This window comes from Macrobrachium nipponense, chromosome 1, assembly GCF_015104395.2.
Source record: "Macrobrachium nipponense isolate FS-2020 chromosome 1, ASM1510439v2, whole genome shotgun sequence".
Taxonomy (NCBI): Eukaryota; Metazoa; Arthropoda; class Malacostraca; order Decapoda; family Palaemonidae; genus Macrobrachium; species Macrobrachium nipponense.
Window position 1 is genome coordinate 149,866,750 of NC_087200.1, and position 20,412 is coordinate 149,887,161.

The 20,412-nt window shown below is 46.3% G+C and overlaps 1 protein-coding gene across 1 annotated transcript in view; it reads left to right on the forward strand.

The window, feature by feature from the left end:
- The first annotated feature begins 4,161 nt into the window (after window positions 1-4,161).
- LOC135219755 (succinate--CoA ligase [ADP/GDP-forming] subunit alpha, mitochondrial-like) overlaps window positions 4,162-20,412 on the forward strand; it is a 134,957-nt gene continuing 118,706 nt past the window's right edge. The window contains exon 1 of the mRNA XM_064256801.1: window positions 4,162-4,316. Within this exon, the coding sequence (XP_064112871.1) occupies window positions 4,280-4,316 (37 nt within the window). The 5' untranslated portion in view covers window positions 4,162-4,279. The remainder of the gene's footprint in view (window positions 4,317-20,412) is intronic.

Sequence of the window (20,412 nt, forward strand, 5' to 3'; positions counted from 1 at the left end):
GCCTTTGTAGTGACAAGTGTATCAGATAAAAAGAGGGCAATGTGGCTATTACATATATATATATATATATATATATATATATATATATATATATATATATATGTGTGTGTATATATTACATATTTTATTATTATATATAAATATATATATATATAGATATATATATATATATATATTTAGAGAGAGAGAGAGAGAGAGAGAGAGAGAGAGAGAGAAGAAGAATCATAAGAGTCGCAGAGATAAAGGCAAGTTGTCTTTCACAAGTATCGTTTATTACGCCAACGTTTCACATCACATGATGCATCCTCAAGGCTGGAAATTATATACAATGAATATTAAAACATCACTCACTCATAAAAAAGCAAAAAAAAAATATTTTATTTGAACATTTGCAAACAGAAACAATTAAAAACGAGAACTCGAAAGGTACACCTACCAAGGTAAGAATTAAAAAGTGAACTAAAAAGGCTGAGAGAAAATAAACATAAGAAAGGTAACTAAAATCGTTTTGGTCATCTTTCTTCTGTTTATTTTCTCTCAGCCTTTTTAGTCACTTTTTAACTCTTACCTTGGTAGGTGTTTCTATTTGTAAATGTAAAATATTTTTTTGTTTTTTTTATGAGTGAGTGATGTTTTAATATTAATAGTATATAATTTCCAGCCTTGAGGATGCATCATGTGATGTGAAACGTTGGCGTAATAAACGATACTTGTGAAAGACAACATGCCTTTACCTCTTCAACCTGGATATATATATATATATATATATATATATATATATATATATATATATATATATATATATATATATATATTATCATTCGAGCTACAAATGTCCTTTATAATATCGGAATTGATATATTTTCATACATGGAAACCGAAGGAGACTTTTTTAGTTTATAATAATTTCGTCCTCTTGTGGGATCGAACCACCGTCCGGCAGACAGGGACGAAATCAAGATGACAGTGACGTTATCGATTCGGCTAACAAGTGAGGTTATAAGTTTATACCATTTCTGACCTTACAAATCACCGTTGAACTCGGTTATTCGTAATTGGAATTGATATCCAACCCCCTTTACCATATTAACAAATTCAAACGTTTGACGAACGTAGCCATATTATGAATAATTATCACATCGCTGTGATTCATATAAATTATTTAAGCTACAATTGTCCTTTAATATCTAATTCGCTCTACCTCGGAACTGATATGTTTTCATATATGTAAACCAAAGGGGAATTTTTGAAAGCCGCTTCTACCTTGACGCCTGCCTGTGGGTGGATCTCCTGTCTTAAACGGTTGTGTGTATGTTCATCAGTACTGTCTCTGCAGTATATATATTTGTAACTTCTTATACTATGTATCAGTCCTTCGTCAACGACTTGGAAATAAAGTCGAAACCGGTCAGAACCTACAACCCGCTTCTTATTTTTCACCTGTGGATATGTGTGTTAAATGAATCACGTGCTAAAGTGATTATATTCACACACACAGACACACACAAACACACACACACATATATATATATATATATACATATATATATAGATGTATAAAATAAAAGATTTTTGCCACGAAGGAAAAAAATGAAAAAGCGAGATAGCCAAGTACTTTCGGTCCTGTTCGGACCCTTTACTGAGGCAAACTGATTTTACAGAGAACAACATAGTCAAAAGAAAGCTTAATATACAAACTGACACTACAAGATTAGCAAGCAATAAGGGAGATTCTCACTCTACAGAAGGGAGGAACTGCCTGAGGGAAGCCACACCTTGAAGGATACACGCAGTAAACAAGTGATTTTCCCAGAAAACAGTACAATTTGAGAAAACACGGGAGCATATACAATTTAATATCATGAATTTTTACACAAATTTTTCCAAAAAGAATTATTATTAATGCAAAGACGAAAGAAAATATAAATATATATATATCGAGCAAGAGAAAGAGGGAGAGAAAATATATTCATATATATATGAATATATATATGCACACAGTGGTACCTTGACCTATGAGTGAATTAATGTACGAGTTTTCTGAGATATGAGTCTTCACTCGGTCGATTTTTTTTTTTGTTACACGAGCAAAATTTTGAGGTACGAGCTCAAGATACCGCTACTACTTAGATGGCCTAGTGACGAAAATTAAGATAGGCAAAGAAGAAAAAATAAATATGCATCTCTTCCAATAATCTTTTTGAAAATTATACATTACTCCACTCTATCCAATAATATTGTATGTATTCTCATATTAATGTATTATAAAATACCACTAACATAGAGGTCAATGTTTTGGTTTGGAAATCACCTGATGGTGAATACAAATTTATTTCGCCATATTTAACTTAATTCTGAGCAAATTTTCTTGCTTCTAGTTAGCATAAACGAATGTCTAGAATCTAGATACTTGACTTATATGAGACAAGATCATTTTTTTTTTGTTATACGATGTGTTTTCAAGTCGAATTATGACCTGAATACGACTCGTTGTGATTTGAACTAAATTATTTTTTTCGTTAACAGATTATGTTGCGGCATTTGTGAGTAAAAAAAATTACATGATTCCGATCGCTTTTTTCACATTATGCATCTTTTATCAGCGTGAAAGCAACAGTAAAATGTGTTCTTTCAAGCCCAGTAGCTTTGATTATAAAAGGATCTTATCTCTATTTTATCTACGGTTGTGTTTGATGGCATAAGTTTACAGAAATTTTATCCTTGTTGACGGTGCACGATGACAGTCATTGGCAGCTTGAAAAGTTTTCTCAGCTTCAGCTAGGTTTAAATTTAACGGTATATTTCCTTGTTGATCTTCGTTCTATAGCAAATGAAGTTATTACATGACATTATCTCAGTCCGAGTATAACATTAAAGAATACTTTAATAATTTTCTTTTGCTGTTTTTGAGCTTATTTAAGCTATTGTAATTTGCTCTTGTAAAATCGGATTATCGTAAGAAGAATTATTGTAACTTGGACACAACCTGTACACTGTATGAAACATTATATCTATACATACTCTTTCTACTATGTTTTTATACAATATTTGTTATTTAGATATGTATTTTCATGATTTAATAGCATGAAACATAAAAATATGGGGTGACATTTTGAGAGTTGGAACGAATTGAGGGTATTTTAAGTATTTTCAAAAGGGAAAATTGATTTGATGTGCGAGCAAATTGAGCTACGAGCTCGACCAAGGAACAAATTAAACTCGTAGGTCAAGGTACCACTGTATATATATAATATATATATATATATATATATATATATATATATATATATATATATATATATATAATATATATATAATATATGTACTACATGAGACTCCTTTTAAACTTATCTATCTATCGATCTTTTTAATTTTTTTATTTAATTTTATTATGGCATCAACGACCAGATGCTGTTACACCTGTTTTAATAGAAATAAATAAATCAAATTAATCAATCCATTAAGAAAGCGGAACAGTCACGGGTTTAATTGTAATACACAGTTATTTTATATACTTGTCAAAATCCTCAGTTACGTACGAGAACTTGCCAGCTTGTGTTTGTTGTGTCAACTCAATTGCAAATATCCAAGTCGCTAATATGTAGTTTACGTGGAATTTCCATAGTTAACATAAACATAATCTTAACCTGTCATGGATATTTGCGCAGGTCCTGCCATTGGCCCTCACTTAGTCCGTCTGGTATGTTTTCTTGAGCAATATTCTTTTCTGTGTCATAGCTGATTTGAACATATATGTGTCTTCAGGTTTACACATCCTGTTTAAGACTTTGAAGACCCTAATGTTTTAGTACCCTGTGGCGGGGCCTGTGCTCGAAGGCTCTTTTTCCAACATCCATCCTTGTTGAATACACGAATATTATTCGCACAGAGAAGTGTGAAACTTAGTTGGAAAAGAATAGAATGTTTTCGTCATTATGACAAGCGAGTCAGAAGCATTTGAACTTGCAACCAGCACTGTTCTTAATTCTTATTTTGTCGTTTTCAGACATTATTATTACACGAACATTAAAAAACTAGTTGAACACGAATAATGGTATCACTCATTGTTTACTAATAATTTAAAAGTTCACATTTAATAGACAGTATAATTTATTTAAATAGATGACACATATTTTAAATTGTGGACTCATGGTATGGCAAAGGAGACTTCTTTTTAAAGGCCCAAACTGCCTTTTTGCAAGATGGCAGCCACCACTATTTCGTCAGGGCTACACCTGTTCTTGGTTAATGCAACAAGACAGACCTCCACTTGGGCAAAATGGCTTCTACCGTACGATCAATCGTCCGACTTGCCGGTGAGAGTTAATGATTATTTATTTCTCATGCTAATGCCTCTAACCTACGTTACGTTCATTGTTAGTTGCTGTTGTTTTTAATATATATTTTAGGAAAGCTATAATCAAACTCCATGTTTTTGAGACGTAAAATGAAAACGGGAGAACTTGCTTTCTAAACCTAGTAGAAATCTGAAATCAGCTGATCGACGAATCCTACACACTGTTGTCATCATTTATTTGTTTGGGTTTACCGTTCTTTCCCTTCTCTGCGATCGCATCGTATCTGTTAATGTGTCGTTTGGTTTATTTATGTTTTGAGATGCAGCGTTGACTGCTTTTCTTGTTAGAAGTCCTAGAATGGCAACCGAAGAAAAGGGTTACCTAGCCTAATGCAGGCCTTCCTACCTACCTACTTCTAGCTACCTACTAGTACCTAGTAGGTACCTACCCTATCCCCCGATGTGGCAGTGTCCTACCAAAGTAGGTCGCTGTTAAGGAATAGAAATTACCAATGGCACTTCCCATAAATTATTTTGTTTGATTATCAACTTCATCACTAGTAATATATGCTTCAGCTAGGCAATAGGGTAAAAAACTGCAGGGTACAGAGTGGACCATGTACGATCAGCGTGAACAATCCCAAAAAACGTACATTTTAAACGCGTCTTGACATCGGAGATGGGCATCAGTCGCGACTTGTTGTTGGTGAGAAACGGAGCTAAAGACCTCTACTCTCCTTTCGAAGTAAGTATTTTCTCCAAAGTTAGAAATTAAGGCCAAATTTAAAGCATTAAACAGAGGGTAGTGAAAAGGGTGGCCAACGCAGTGCAAATCTCACCAAAACACTTAAACATCTTAGAAGATTGACGCCATCTCGATGTTTGTGGAGTCGCTTGTGTCAACAAACTTCCCATTTCCTGTGATAAATCTGCACACCACTTGTACCCATAGATGCTGGGGCACTTTCATCACAACAATCGGAACACGGTCACTGGGCAAATCAACTCGGACAACACCACAGCTCTGGCATACATCAAGAAACTGGGAGGAACACACTCTCGGTCCCTGTTCACTCTTGCGAAGGAGATCTTGTTGTGGGCGAGGGCACGCGACATTACGATCCTGACAAGGTTCATCGCAGGGGTAGAGATCGTCCGTGCAGACCTCCTCAGTCGGCAAGGTCAGATGCTGCCGACCGAATGGACCCTACATCAAGATGTATGCCAGAAGCTGTGGAAGTTGTGGGGACGTCCTCTCGTGGACATCTTCGCAACATCAAGAACAAAGAGACTTCCGCTTTACTGCTCACCGGTTCTAGATCCAGGAGCAGTGGCAATAGACGCCCTTCTATGGGATTGGACAGGGCTAGATCTGTACGCCTTTCCCCCGTTCAAGATCCTAGGGGAAGTGCTGAGGAAATTTGCAGCTTCAGAGGAAACGAGGATGACGCTAGTCGCCCCCTTCTGACCTGCGACAGACTGGTTTACAGAGGTCATGTCCTTCGTAGTAGACTTCCCGAGGACGCTTCCGTTGAGGACAGATCTACTCAGACAGCCCCACTTCGAGAGGTACCACAAAAACCTCCCCGCTCTGAGTCTGACTGCGTTCAGACTATCCAAAAGTTGGCTAGAGCGAGAGGTTTTTCAAGACCTGTGGCAAGAGCGATTGCCCATGCAAGGAGAGCTTCCTCTCTTGCAGTGTACCAATCGAAGTGGGCTGTTTTCAGGAGCTGGTGCAAAAAGAGGGGCATTTCCTCCACCTCGACCTCTGTGAACCAGATAGCGGACTTCCTCCTTTACCTGAGGAAGGATTTGAAGTTGGCTGTACCGACGATAAAAGGCTACAGAAGCGTGCTGTCTGTAGTCTTTTGTCACAGAGGCCTGGATTTGGCCAATGACAGAGACCTTCGCGATCTCCTAAGGTCTTTTGAGACAACGAAGGTACCGCAACCAAAAGTACCATCATGGAACTTGGACGTGGTACTTAAGTTTCTTATGTCCAGCCGTTTCGAGCCACTTCACACGGCTTCAATTAGAGACGTTACAAGAAAAACGGTTTTCCTAACTGCTCTGGCAACGGCGAAGAGAGTTAGCGAAATCCAAGCTATAAGTAAGCATGTTGGTTTTAAGAACCACAATGCAGTTTGTTCTTTGAGCCCGACGTTTCTGGCAAAGAACGAAAACCCATCCAACCCTTGGCCTAAGACGGTTGAGATTAAGGGTTTGGCGGAAATCGTGGGTTGAGAACCAGAGAGAGTCCTGTGCCCTGTCAGGGCTCTAAAATTCTACTTACAAAAGACGAAGGAATGTAGAGGGCCTTCTGGTAACTTGTGGTGCTCTGTCAAGAAGCCAGATCTACCTATGTCTAAGAACGCTCTAGCGTTCTTCTTGAGGGACACCATCAAAGAAGCTCATTCTTTGTGCAGTGACAGTGATATGAGGCTGTTGAAAGTGAACGCCCACGAAGTAAGGGTTATTTCTACCTCGGTAGCCTTTCATAAAAATATGGCACTCAGTGATATTTTGAGTGCCACCTTTTGGCGGAGCAACTCTATGTTCGCTTCACACTACCTGCGGGAGGTGAAGACAGCATACGAAAACTGCTATTCGCTTGGGCCATACGTCGCCGCAGACACTGTTTTGGGGGCAGGAAGTAGCATTCATCCTATCCTTTAGTGGTTAGGTGAGTTTTTAATTTTGTGTGTTTATGGTTGTGGGGTCGACCGCCTGAGGCGGATCTCCCTTCCTTTAGCCTAGTTTTTGTGGGATTTAACCTTTGGTAGACTAGGCCAGGTGGTATTTTTATTGCTTCGTTGCCCTCATTGTATGGTCAAATGGTCTAGTTGCATTGTGGTCACGCCCCCGTTGACAGATCATCTAGATCTCACCAGCTACATAGGTCACTACCTTACTGGAGACTCTTGTAAAGCAGAAGCAGACTTGGGTGACAGTAATCACAAAGTCAGCTATGCTAACAGGTAAGGAACCAAGATATCAATCATCTGCATGTATATGTTTCCTAAAATCCTATTATGTCTCTTCCCACCTCCAAAGGTGGGATTCAGCTATATATATATCTTACAGGTAAGTTTCATGAACAAAATGATATTGTAATGATACAATAAAGTTTGTTCATACTTACCCTGGAGATATGTATATTCAAAGTACCACCCACCTCCCCTCAAGAGACAGTGGGAATAGAAAATCTGAATAGAAAATGGGAATGGTTCCTGATACCCGCCTCCCAGCGGCGGGAATGGGTACTAACCACCTGACTCCCACTACGTGTGTCGTAAGTTTTTAAATTCTGTCGGACTTCGAAAAATACAGCTATATATATATATCTGCCAGGTAAGTATGAACAAACTTTATTGTATCATTACAATATCATTTTTCGGAAGAGTTACCCCGCGGACGTAAAGAAAAAGTTTTTTCATAAATTCACCATAAATCGAAATATTGTGCTAGAGACTTCCAATTTGTTGCAAAATGAAAGTAAATGATTGAATATTATAAAACTATATAAGAGTTTTAGCTTGCAATTGCATTTTCAATCCATTTCGGTAGAGTCAAAGTTGACCGAAGGTTGAAATTTTGGCACTTATCGTTATTTATATGAAAATATCTCAAAACTGATAAAAGCTACAATCATGAGCATTTTTTTGTTGTATTCTACATAAAAATGCACACATTTTCATATATAATACTCCATGTAATGGCTAATTTAAAATGGTACAAAAATTATGTCAAAGTGACTAAATAATTTCCGAGATGTGTCACTGATACTTTTTAGTGCGGCAAGAAAGGAATTCGCGCTTGCGCGCCTGCGTAACGATTGTAAACAAAACAACACCTTGATCCGTGAACTCTCAGCATCCCCCAAGGCGCATGATTCAAGAGTTTTCGGCTGGTAGGCCTATAAGTATTTTTCCGCGAATTTTTAAAAAAACTTTTGTATGTCGACGTAAAATACGTCCAGTCGGCACCCGAGAGGCAAAAAATGTCTATGTAAAATACGTCCACTCGGCGTTTAAGGGTTAATGGATGATTACCCTAATCAAATTTGATACTGTAAACAAACTTAAAAAGTATTAAAATACTAAAATTCAAAGCAGTAACCTTCGGCAGTGGAGAGACTGATGGATGGGCTGACGGAAAATTGAGAATATGAGTTTACATATGTAAACTAAGCGTAGCCAAATAAAAATCATTAAAACATTAAAAAGAATAAAAACTCTAAAACAAAAGCATTAAGATACAAAACTGAGTATGACAGTAAAATAAAATAACATAGGCCTATGTAAAACAAAAGGACTAAAGAACACCCACCTAAAACACACATGTGCATACACATTCTCTCTCTCTCTCTCTCTCTCTCTCTCTCTCTCTCTCTCTCTCTCTCTCTCTCTCTCTCTCTCTCTCTCAGAGGAAGGCAGCAGAATTGCTGCCGAAAGCTATTTTGAATTTTAGTATTGTTGACATTATTGTGGTACAGTGGAACCTCTACATACGAAAGTCCCTACTTACGAAAAATCCAAGTTACGAAAGCAAAGATGAAGATTTTTTTTTTTGCTTCTCTATACGAAAATAATTTAGGTTGCGAAAGGGTAAAGTCTGAGATTCGCCTGGACCGCAGAGAACAATTTTTAAACTCTCGCGCCGCCAACTGGGTAGACTCACCACCATCCTCCCGCTCTCCCATTGGTTCCTGATGCTAGTCACCGCTGTAAGATCCTGCTCTCCTATTGGTCACCATCTGTCCCATCATGCCTCTACGTAAAGGCGTCCTTTGACCATTTTGTCGCATCAGCGTTATCGTACACTCAAGGAATTCGTTCATTCACATAGATTTCGTTTGTTAACGTAAATTCGTGTTAGTGATTTCGCTTTCTTCATAGCAAGTTACTTTATTGTGTTGTGTGTGAACTTAATTAACTTAACCCTTAAACGCCGAGCCGGTATTTCCGAAAGTGTCTCCCGTATGCCAGCGGCGTTGGGAGTGAGCGCCGAAGCAGAAAAAAATGTTTTCATACATTCAACTTACCTGTCAGATATATATATAGCTGTATTCTCCGACGTCCGACAGAATTTCAAAACTCCCGGCAAAACACGCAGTGGGCGGCCAGGTGGTTAGTACCCATTCCCGCCGCTGGGAGGCGGATATCAGGAATCATTCCCATTTTCTATTCAGATTTTTCTCTGTCGCCGGTCGGTAAACAACTGTTTTATGCATGACACTTACCTGGCAGGTATATATATATCTGCTGTATTTTCAAGTCCGACAGAATTTAAAAAAACTTCCGACACACGCAGTGGTCGGCCAGGTGGTTAGTACCCATTCCCGCCGCTGGGAGGCGGGTATCAGGAACCATTCCCATTTTCTATTCATAAATTTTCTGTCGCCGGTACTGAAAACACTGTTTTCAGTACCTCCGGCTTAGGATTTTGGAAACTTCATTTGCCGCTAAGTATCCTAATTGTCTTTTTAATTTATTTACTTGGATTTGTGGCTAGGCATACGCTATCTTAAATTGATTTGAATTTGATTCATTTTTGCATAAGATATCTGAATCTAGTTAGGCTAGTTTCAGAGGGTGTTGTCTGCAAAGATAGGGTGTGGCTACCGAAAGCTTCGGTAGTTCCGCACTTGGGGGGCGCAATTAATCAGTAAACATGTCTATTTCGTAAGGAAAAAAGTATGATTGTTCCGACACGGCATACAACCTTCGGTCCTTTTACAATAGGAAGATACTAGCGGCAGCTGGATAGGTCGTAAGCTTTCGAACAAGGGGTTCGGTAGTTAACTGCTTGTCCGACAGGCGCGCATGCGGCGCGACTGGGAGGTAAACAAATCACTTTGCTTTCGGCCTCACGGTGGATGGACGTGTGTGTTCGCTCTCTGCCCGCTGCTCGTCGTTGCTTTCTAGTTTGTTTGTAATTGTGTATGAAAGAGCTTGTAAGTACAGTTATTCTCTCCTTCATATTAATTACGCTGCAATCAATTATAATGGAATCTCCCCGCCTCGCTACCCCAAGGAGACTTTGCCCGGGTACCGAAGGGCGAAAAAATGGGTGGGATATTCAGGTCTTTCCCAGAGATTGACCCTCATGTGTTGTGTGCTCGGTGCCGGGGGCGCGAATGCAGCACCCGGGCCTGAGCCCTGTGATGTTTGTATGAAACTGGTCGGAGGCGCAGTGGACATTGTATGAGGGCAGGAAGAAGCGAAGGCCTGCAAAGGAGTCGTCGGAAAGCTCTCCGCGACTCCTTTGGTTACCGACACTTCGTTCTCCTTTCCTGCCGCCCGCTCAACTTCCACGTCTCGCGCCTTCCCCTTCGGGGGGGGTATCTAGGTCCTTCTCCTCTCCGATGTGTGAGTGTGGAGGAGGGCGCTAGGTACCCCGACGTAGAGAAGGTTGTACTCTGGGTCCTCTATCCGCTCGTCTTCGCGCGCGAGCGGGTAGGGGATCCTTCTAACCAACCCGACATTTTGCCTCCTCAGGTGCGGGTTGCCGTGAAGGATGGACCTCGGACAGGTGTGGGGCGTCGTTGGGACTGCAGGGCGTGCCGAGTGTCCAGGGGCTGCTCTATCATCTCGCTGGCTCCGTGGCGGTTACGCACGCTACGGTAACAACCACCACCACGACCCTGACAACACCTGGCTACGCGTCACCTCCTCACCTGGTGTACACCCAGCACGCGGTCTCTGTAACACCAACAACATCATCGGTGCATGGGGCCAGTCGCCCGTAACTCGGGGGATGTGTGATGCCGCCACCTGGTTTGCCGTGTGCTGCCGCGACCGGGACTTCGTATGCCCGAAGAGCTCGCCCCTGGACCTCCCACGGTGCCGATGACGTCTGTGCCGTTGACTCGACCAGCTGTAGCTGCCGTACCTGCCCTGACCACCGCTGCCGTTCCTGTTCCTGATCCTGCCGTGTCTGCTGCCGTTCCTGTGATGCCCGCACCTGCTGATGTTGTTCCCGTTCCTGGCGCCGCTGCTCCCGATGCTGGTCTGTTCGGACAGGTACGTCCGGGCCCTGTTGCTTCGGCAACAGCAGCCCCGGCTCCGTCCTGGATGACAGACCTGACGTCGGTCCTGAGGAGGTTGACGAAGAAGAGGAAGAAGAGGAGGAAAGGTGTCGTCGTCGTCTTCATCGTCTTCTTCGTCGTCGTCGTCTGCCGCCTCTTCCCTTCTTCTTCTAAGGCTCCCCCGCCTAAGAAGAAGAACGGTCGCCTCCCCCCCCCCTAAGAAGTCTTCTTCGGGAGCTTCTAAGGGCCCGTCTCGCTCTGGTGAGACGGGGGGTTCTTCCGCTGGTCGCCCTGCTCCTTCGGGAGCAGGACCCGTCTCTTCTCCCGCAAGGAAGAAGACTACGGGGACCAGAGGGGTGCCGGCTAACACCGGCAACTTCCTCACCTGCTGTCAGTGGTTCGGCCACAGCAGCAGGATCCGTCTCGGCCTCTCGTTCGCGAGATGGTACCGAGTGTACGGTCGCCTACCAGCGACGTGCAGCCAGGAAACCAGACCCCTGAGTCCGCTCAGCGTCAGGTTCACGGCACGGAGCGGAAGACTGGTGATAGCCGCTCACGCGGACTCTCACCAGACCAGCTCTCGCTCTCGCGGCGAGCAGCTGGCTACCCAGGGCGGACGTGACGGTCCATGACCGGCCACGGGCTGAGGCTGGGAAGAGGTCCCCCCGTTCGCCGGCACCAGCCACGGCTCGGTACCAGCGAAACTGACGCACCGTGAGGACACGCACCGGTCTCACCGTGACAGTGGAGCTCGCCCGGTCGCTGACCGTCGCTCTCCACAGAGAGCGATCGGGTACGGCGACCAGCACCAGACCCTCTGACACACGAGACCGGGGCCGCTGTTCTCGGTCCAGCCGTTCTCCACAGCGAGACGGCTCGACTAGGTCTGCAGCTCGATCGCCACCGCGGTTGACGATCGCCTGCAGTCCTCCAAGCCCGCTGGTTCTGCCAGCGAGCGAGGAGAGAGCGGTCAGGTCTGCCTATCCATACTTCAACCTCCTCGGGCTACACCGGGAGGGGCGAGGTATTGAGGAGTGATCGTGAGTGCGCCCTTCAGGATCCCGCCACGTCGGCGTACGTACCAGGCTCGGTTCTCGGACCAGCCAGGTCTTACGCGCAGGTGGTTGGAGGAGGGACCGAGAGGGGGCTGTCGCTGCTCCATCTACCTTGAGGGAGGAGGGTCTCGGGAGGTGCTCCTGTTTGAGGGACTGGACGGTCCGACTCCACAGGATGCAATCACTCCCGAGATCCAGAGGAACTTGCCGAGGTTATTGCGCTGATTCGTCAGCACAACGACCTCGGGGAAGGATCGCCGCTCCCACCATCCGAGCCCAACGTCCCGGCTCGAGTCGTTCTGGGGACCCGAAGAGGGAACCCAGACCGACGGTGGGTTGTTTGCCGCGGTCAGAGCTGGCTGACTCGGTGCTGGACCAAGTTGAATCGCTTGTCTCTGGACAGGACGGTTCGCTGAAGTCTGGCAGGTCTAGCAAGCTACTTCCACCTCCTCTGCTACGACAGCGGCGGTTTTACGTGCCATCTGAGGATCCAATGCCGCCCAAACAGGTGAACCCGGAGTTAGCGAGGCTGACTCCGGGTGTGTCTCTGCAGCAAACTCCTGTCCGAGAACCTGTGGTTCTCGCAGCAAGAGGCACTAGGCCTGGAATCTACCGCCATGGCAGCTTTCCAGGCCGTCTCCTGGCTAGATCTGTGGTCCTCACAGTATCTAAGGTCGCAGCCAACTCCGGGGGAATTTCTCCCGAAGATGACTCGGCCTTCAGGAGAATTTGCCAGTCTGGGGGAAGAGCCATCTCTTTCCTTGCCCACCAGACGGTGAACCTGTGGGCCAACCTGGTTCTCCGACGAAGGGACGCTGTCCTTACTCGGGTCTCCAGGGCGGCCGGGCGTGAAGCGGCATTGGGACTTCGAAACGGACCTCTACGGAGTTCCACGTCTCTCTTCCCAGGAGAGATGGTGGACGCTGCGGTGGACAGACGGCGCACTGATGACAGTGACCGTCTAGTTCACCAGGCAGTCTCGAAGGCTTCTGGGCAGCCTCGGACTGCGGCCAAGTCTTAAGAGCTCGGCTAGCGCTTCCTCGGTGCTAAGACGGTTGCTGCGTCGAAGCCCCGAGGAATGACTCTGTCTTCTTCGACTTCTGGCAAGGGGGGCCGTAACCAGCCCTCCTCCCAGCCCTCCTCATCCCGTGGAGGCTCTGGGAAGAAGTCGAAGAAAAGAAAGGGGGGAAAACGCTAGGGACGGCGTTCCCCCTCACCTGCTGCCGGAAGTGGGGGGGTGCTGGCCAGCCATTGGGCAAACTTGGCAGCGCTACGGCGCCGAGACCTGGATAGTAGATGTCCTTCGGGAGGGATATCTATTACCCTTCGAATCTCGGCCACCCCTCACCTCCAACCCGGTCCAACAGCAGTCATACGTCCCCGGGTCACCGAAGGACGTAGCACTCAGACAGGAGATCAAGACCATGCTGAGCAAGAGAGCTGTAGAAATCGTTACGGATCAGTCACCGGGCTTTACAGTCGACTCTTCCTGGTGGAAAAGTCTACGGGAGGCTGGCGCCCGGTGATAGATCTCCTCCCCTGAACGGTTGTTCGCCAGACCCGGTTCACGATGGAGACGGCACGCTCAGTGCTCGACTCCATCAGGGAAGAAAAAACGATTTCATGCTTTCAGTGGACTTGAAGGATGCGATTTCTTCCAAATACCCATTCATCAGTCCTCCAGAAAGTACCTCCGCTTCATCCTCGACGGGACGGTGTACCAGTTCAGGGCACTGTGCTTCGGTCTCTCAACCGCCCCACAGGTGTTCACGCGAGTGTTCACGCTGGTGTCTGCTTGGGCCCATTCGCACGGGATACGTCTGATGAGGTATCTCGACGATTGGTTAGTCCTGGCGAGCTCCCGCTCGCAGTTGCTACAGGACAGGATCGGCTGCTCGAGTTCTGTCGCGATCTGGGGATCGTTGTGAACTTCGAGAAGTCCGATCTCGAGCCCAAGCAGAGGATGAAGTACCTGGGTATGCTGATCGACACGGTAGCAGGGCGAGTTCTTTCCCGCAGACTCGAGGATCAGCAGATTCAGGGAGGACAGCCGACCAGTTCCTGTCTCGGCAGGAACAGGTAGCTCAGCGATGGCAAGTCGTGATCGGACACCTGTCGTCACTCGAGAAGTTAGTCCCTCACGGGCGTCTTCACCTGCGGTCTCTTCAGTGGAGACTAAAGGAGAGTTGGTCACAGGCGACGGATCCCCCAAGCTTTCCAGTGTCACTGACACAGGAGGTGAGGCAGGACCTAGCCTGGTGGCTCGACGACAGGAACCTCTAAGAGGAGTGCCTCTGCGCACTCCCCCCCCGGACATGCAGCTGTTCTCAGACGCATCGACCGAGGGATGGGGCGCACACCTGGAGGAGTGCTGACTTCAGGAGTGTGGGACGAGAACGACAAGCACCTTCACATCAATGTACTGGAACTCAAGGCAGCGTTCCTCGCTCTCCAAGAGTTTCAGGACCGCTTGATGGGACACTCAGTGGTGTTGATGTGCGACAACACCACGGTGGTGGCTTACGTCAACAAACAGGGGGGCCTAGTGTCCCTCCCGTTGTACAGTTGACAGGCAGGTGCACGAGTGGGCTCAGGCACACTCAATAGAGCTGTCGGCACGCTACATTCCAGGGAAGAGGAATGTAGTAGCAGACACGCTCAGCCGTCGGGATCAGGTGATAGGGACCGAATGGTCTCTACACCAGGACGTGGCGGAAAGGCTCTTCGACCTGTGGGGGCGACCAGTCGTGGATCTGTTCGCCACCCGGCACAACAGGAAGCTCCAGGTGTTCTTCTCGGCCGTGCCGGACCCATGGGCAGCTGCAGAGGACGCTCTTCAACATCCGTGGGACAACCTCTTCGCCTATGCCTTTCCCCCGTTCAGCCTGATTCGCAAGGTGATCAGTCGAGCGCTGGTGGTCACCCCGAATCTCAGGATGATCCTGGTGGCTCCCAAATGGCCACAGGCCATTTGGTATCCGGACCTGCTGGCTCTTCTCGCAGGAGAACCGAGAGAGATTCCCCCTTGGACACCTTCTCGCCCAGCCACACGTCGAGCGGTACCACCGAGCAGTCCAGTCCCTACGTCTTCACGGCTGGCTGTTATCCACCATCTCTTGCGAACGAGAGGCTTTTCTCGTAGCGCAGCAACAGAGATGGCTGGAAACGAGATGGCGGGGAAAGTCCGTCAGTCCTCTGCAGCTGTGTACCAGGGGAAGTGGGCCGTCTTCGTGGTTGGTGTCGTAGACGGTCTATCTCCTCTCAGAGCACTCTTCAGCAGGTAGCGGATTCCTCGTTTTTCTTCGCCAAGAAGAAGCTCCTTTCAGTCCCCACAGTGAAAGGATACAGAGCCGCCTTGGCGCTCGTCCTGAAAATGAGGGGGTTGGACATCTCGAACTCGTTCGAGATCTCCTTGCTGATGAGGAGCTTCGAGAGGTCTTGCCCACCCAGGGAACTCAGGCCCCCTGCGTGGGACGTGACTCTCGTCCTTAGGAGTCTGACTCGAACACCGTTCGAGCCACTCCGAGAGTCGTCAGACAGGGATCTGACCTCAAGACCCTCTTCTTGCTGGCCCTGGCATCGGCGAAGAGAGTAGGGGAACTTCATGGTCTTTCCTATGATGTACGACACTCCAGGGGATGGGGATCCGTGACGCTCGATTTCGTCCCGAACTTCGTTGCGAAGACTCAGAAACCGTCAGTCCTGATGACAGGTTCGAGTCATTCACGATTCCCTCCCTATTGGACTTCACCGATAATGATGCGGATGAGATGCTGCTTTGTCCTGTGAGGGCGCTACGGCGCTATCTGAAGAGAACTCGTCACCTCAGGCCTGAGTGTCGACGCCTCTTCGTTAGCACCGGGGTCACCAAGAAAGAAGTATCCAAGAACACTCTTTCATTCTGGCTGCGTGAGGTCATCAGGAGGGCGTATGAGGCTGATGGTAGTGACGACATCCGTACGTCCCGTCCGAGAGCTCACGAAGTCAGAAGTATTGGCCCCTCGTTGGCGTTCGCAAGAACTTCTCCGTGGCGCAGGTCTGAAGGCAGGGGTCTGGTCTAACCAGACTACCTTTACGTCCTTCTACCTTCGGGATATTGCCCACAGGTCCTTGGATACCTTTTCCTTGGGACCCGTGGTGGCTGCTCAACAAGTTGTGTAGCTAACCCAGACCCTCGCAGGCTGAACAGCATCGAGTCCTGGTGTGACTGTGTGGATGGATGTGTGAGTGAGTGATGACTGGCTCTCTCTTCCCATCTTTTCCTTCCCCTCTACCTGTGGGCAGAGGGCCATGGTCGTCACTACGCTGGATGAGGACGAGATGCAGGTGAGCTATATGACAGAGCCCCATCCTATCCCTTTCAACTAGGGATAGGAGCAGAATAATCCACCACTTCCTTCTGCAAGGGGGGGAAGTGGATGCCTACAAGAGTCAAACCCATGACTTTATATTTGCTCCTGTACAGGAAACAAGTTCTTGCATTGCTGGTACTAAGAGATGCGCATGCCCTCTCTTAGTACTCGGTCCAGAGGTTCTGACCATTGATCCTGCGGTGCACACCCCGATCAATCGGACAGAGGCTTGGATCCCTCCCTCGCTCTTACGACCAGGGAGGCTTCCAAGGTTGGGCGAACACCAGTCTGTTCACAAAAGACTCAGATTCCACCCACCAAGAAGTGAGTCTTCCTATTGTAAAAGGACCGAAGGTTTGTATGCCGTGTCGGAACAAATGACAATTTGTCCAAAATTGCATTTTCCTAACTATACAAACCTGAGGTCCTTTTACACATAGCCCCACCTCATGCCACCCCTCACTCTGCAGTTTTGCTTGGGCCAAAGCAAAAGTGATTTGTTTACCTCCCAGTCGCGCGCAGCGCGCGCCTGTCGGACAAGCAGTTAACTACCGAACCCCTTGTTCGAAAGCTTATGACCTATCCAGCTGCCGCTAGTACCTTCCTATTGTAAAAGGACCTCAGGTTTGTATAGTTAGGAAAAATGCAATTTTGGACAAATTGTCATTTCGTATGTACGCAATTAATCAGTAAACGTGTCTAATTCCGTAAGGAAAAAGTTTGTTAGTATGTACGCAATTAATCAATTACGAAAGTCCAGGGTAGTGATACTGCTAACCTTCCGGTTAGACTTTATTTTGCCTAACGCTGTAGTATGGCCTACGGGTTATGACTATGTCTGCGAGAGGTGATCGCTCTCCTTCATTGTTGTGAAGAGTCTACTTCTGTTTTTGTTACGCCTAACCCTGTAATGTTGCCTTCGGGCCCTAAAACAGTGTCTGTAGAGGTTATTGCCCTTTCTCTTATACTATTTCGATTCGTAACTTAGAATCGAAAGTGCTTGCTTTAGAGAGCAATAGTGAAGTGGCTAAGTGCAGTGATAGTGCCCCTTGTGTAGTGGAGGGTGGGTGCGTCAGATCGGCCTTATAACGCCTCTAGGTCTAGACCTCTGTCGAACTCCCAGAACCAAGGGAGAGGGCATGTCGAAAGCCGAAGGAGGGTTACAGGGAACCCCACCGATCTGGCGTGCCTTCGGCAGTTTCTGATGAAAATCCCCAGACTGCCAAAGTGCGTGCACATGCACGAATCCTGAAGGATTGCTTCTCGTCCTCCGAGGCGTCCTCCCCGCACAAGGGTTGGAGCTCTCGGAAGGACTCGCGCCTCTAAGAAGCTTTATAGAAGAGGACGCTTCACGTCCCTTCTCCCTCGTTATGTGTTTCAGTGAGTAAGTAAGAAGGCGAAAGTTGCTGATCACGTGTACTTCTTTCCACCAAGAAATAGGAAAAAGAAGGCAGTTTCTCTCGCTTGTTTTGACGCCTGTCAGGAGCGTGACGCTTTTCTGCACGCTTATTTGGACGATCGGCTTGAACAGGACGCTCGGATGGACGCACTCACCAGTGGACGCCGAGCGTCCTCGCCAGTGGCCGCCGAGCGTCCTCGCCAGTGGACGCCGAGCGCGCACCAGGACGCCGAGCGTCCTCGCCAGTGGACGCCGAGCGCGCACCAGAACGTTTCGTTGAACTCTTCAAGCTCTTGTTTAAGATTTGAGCCTCAAGAAAGTGAACAGAACTTCGTCTTCGAAACCCAGCAAGACCTCGGGTTTCGTGAATTCAAGAGGTCTCTGTCAATATTATATTGCTTTTCGCAAAGGTGGATGGAGTTAAGGAAAGCTCAAGGGAAGATCTCGTTTTCTCTACCTCAGTCAAGACTTTGAGATAAGACAGTTACGGGTTATGTAAAGGCTCGACGTCCTGAACGTCAGGATTTTCGGCAACGTTCAGTAGGATTCTTGCAAAGGCACTCATCAAAAGGACGCTCTTCAGGAAAGCGCAAGACAGGACTTCCTTTGCCATACTGCCAATAAATTTAAAGCTTTTTAGACCATCTGAAAGGGTTTTCAGATGATAGATTTTGTTAGTTTCTAGTCGAGACTTCCATGCCGATTGAGCATCGTCGTTCTACCTACCGTAAGCCCAGTCTCTTAACAGGATTCTTGTCCCTCCTTGTTTGAGACGGGAATCGAAAAAATAAAAGGCTCGACTTCCTGGATTACGTTTTGTCAATTCAGTGACTTCCCCCAGTTGAAAATATACTATCGTTTTGTCAAGTAAGTTCTCTGTCTCCCCTCATTGACAAAATATCTCTCTGTACCGTTAATGGGTAGTTCTCATTGACAAACATCTCATTAACTTGATATTGCGTAAGCGAATAAGGACAAGGTTCGGAAGAGCCTCTCCTTCCTCATTCGCAGACTCGTACAAGAAATAGACTTGTAGACTACGTCAATGAACGCTTATGTCCAGTATCTTAAGAAGCTTGAGCTGTCTGCTTCGATTCTCTAAGTTGTTCATGAAACTTGCCTGTCAGATATGTATGTAGTTGTATTTCCGAATTCAGCTATATATATGTCTGCCAGGTAAGTATGAACAAACTTTATTGGGTTGTGATATAATAAATTTTTTGCCTTGCGTTATTTTACTACTGGTTGGTTCAAGTCATACACGCTTGCTGTAGTTACCTCTTCGGATGGCAACCGAGAGGTCTATTGTCTACTATTTTAAGGACATTTAATCGTCACTCCCTGCAGCCTTCCAGGAGTTTCCGATTTATCTTTTACCGTTTGTATGGTAGGGTTCTGACGACACAAACGCATCTATATATTTAGCGTTTTCTATTTCGCTTAAATATACCAGCTTGAGAGTCTCTTTTTGTTCAAAAAATAATGGACTATTTCTTCGTAGAATAGGGTAGCTGGCAACCAGACATAAAGTTAAGAGACGACGTTCGTAAGCTGCTGGCTGCTGCTGTGCTGTGCTGTGTCTTGACTGTCCAAGTTCCAACCGAGCCAGTAACAGATCGTGCGCTGTCATGCGCTGTAGGTTACGTCTCTCTCTCTGCGGGATTGACTGACTAACCGTATCTCTGTGCTGGCGGTTACGTCTCTCCTGCGGGATTGACTGACTAACTGTATCTCTGTCCTACAATCACGGACTTTAGCCTAAGATTGAGGGGATTTCTTACGTGAATGAATAAACGTTGCATTAGTTTTGCCTTACTATGTTCAACAGAGTTATCTCTAATCCTTTCGGTGCTCGTTACCGCACGGTATAGAACTACGAGTCTACCGCAACATTGCACTTTTATATGCTCTCCTGCTTAGGCAAAGCGCAGCCTTATAGGGAAGTAAGCATACTCGGGGAGGGAATGGATGAGCTTGCTGGGGACCATTCCTTCCTGAAGAAGTTTGTTTCCCGAATAGACTGCAATTCAGACCACAGTTTTTTCCTACGGGGAAACTGAAATATTATTCAAGATCTAGGAATTATTCTGAACATCTCTCAGTGCGTCATGATAGAAAGAAGGTGCCGGACATTCTGGATAGTGTTCAGATGTCCTGGATCTTAATCTGAAAGAAGTAAATGCAATTCGGTCGTCCCTCCAGTCCTCGAAACGAGTTTTTGGAACCAGTGGTCCACATCAACTCTGATATTCCACAGCTCTCTCATATCTTAAGAAGTA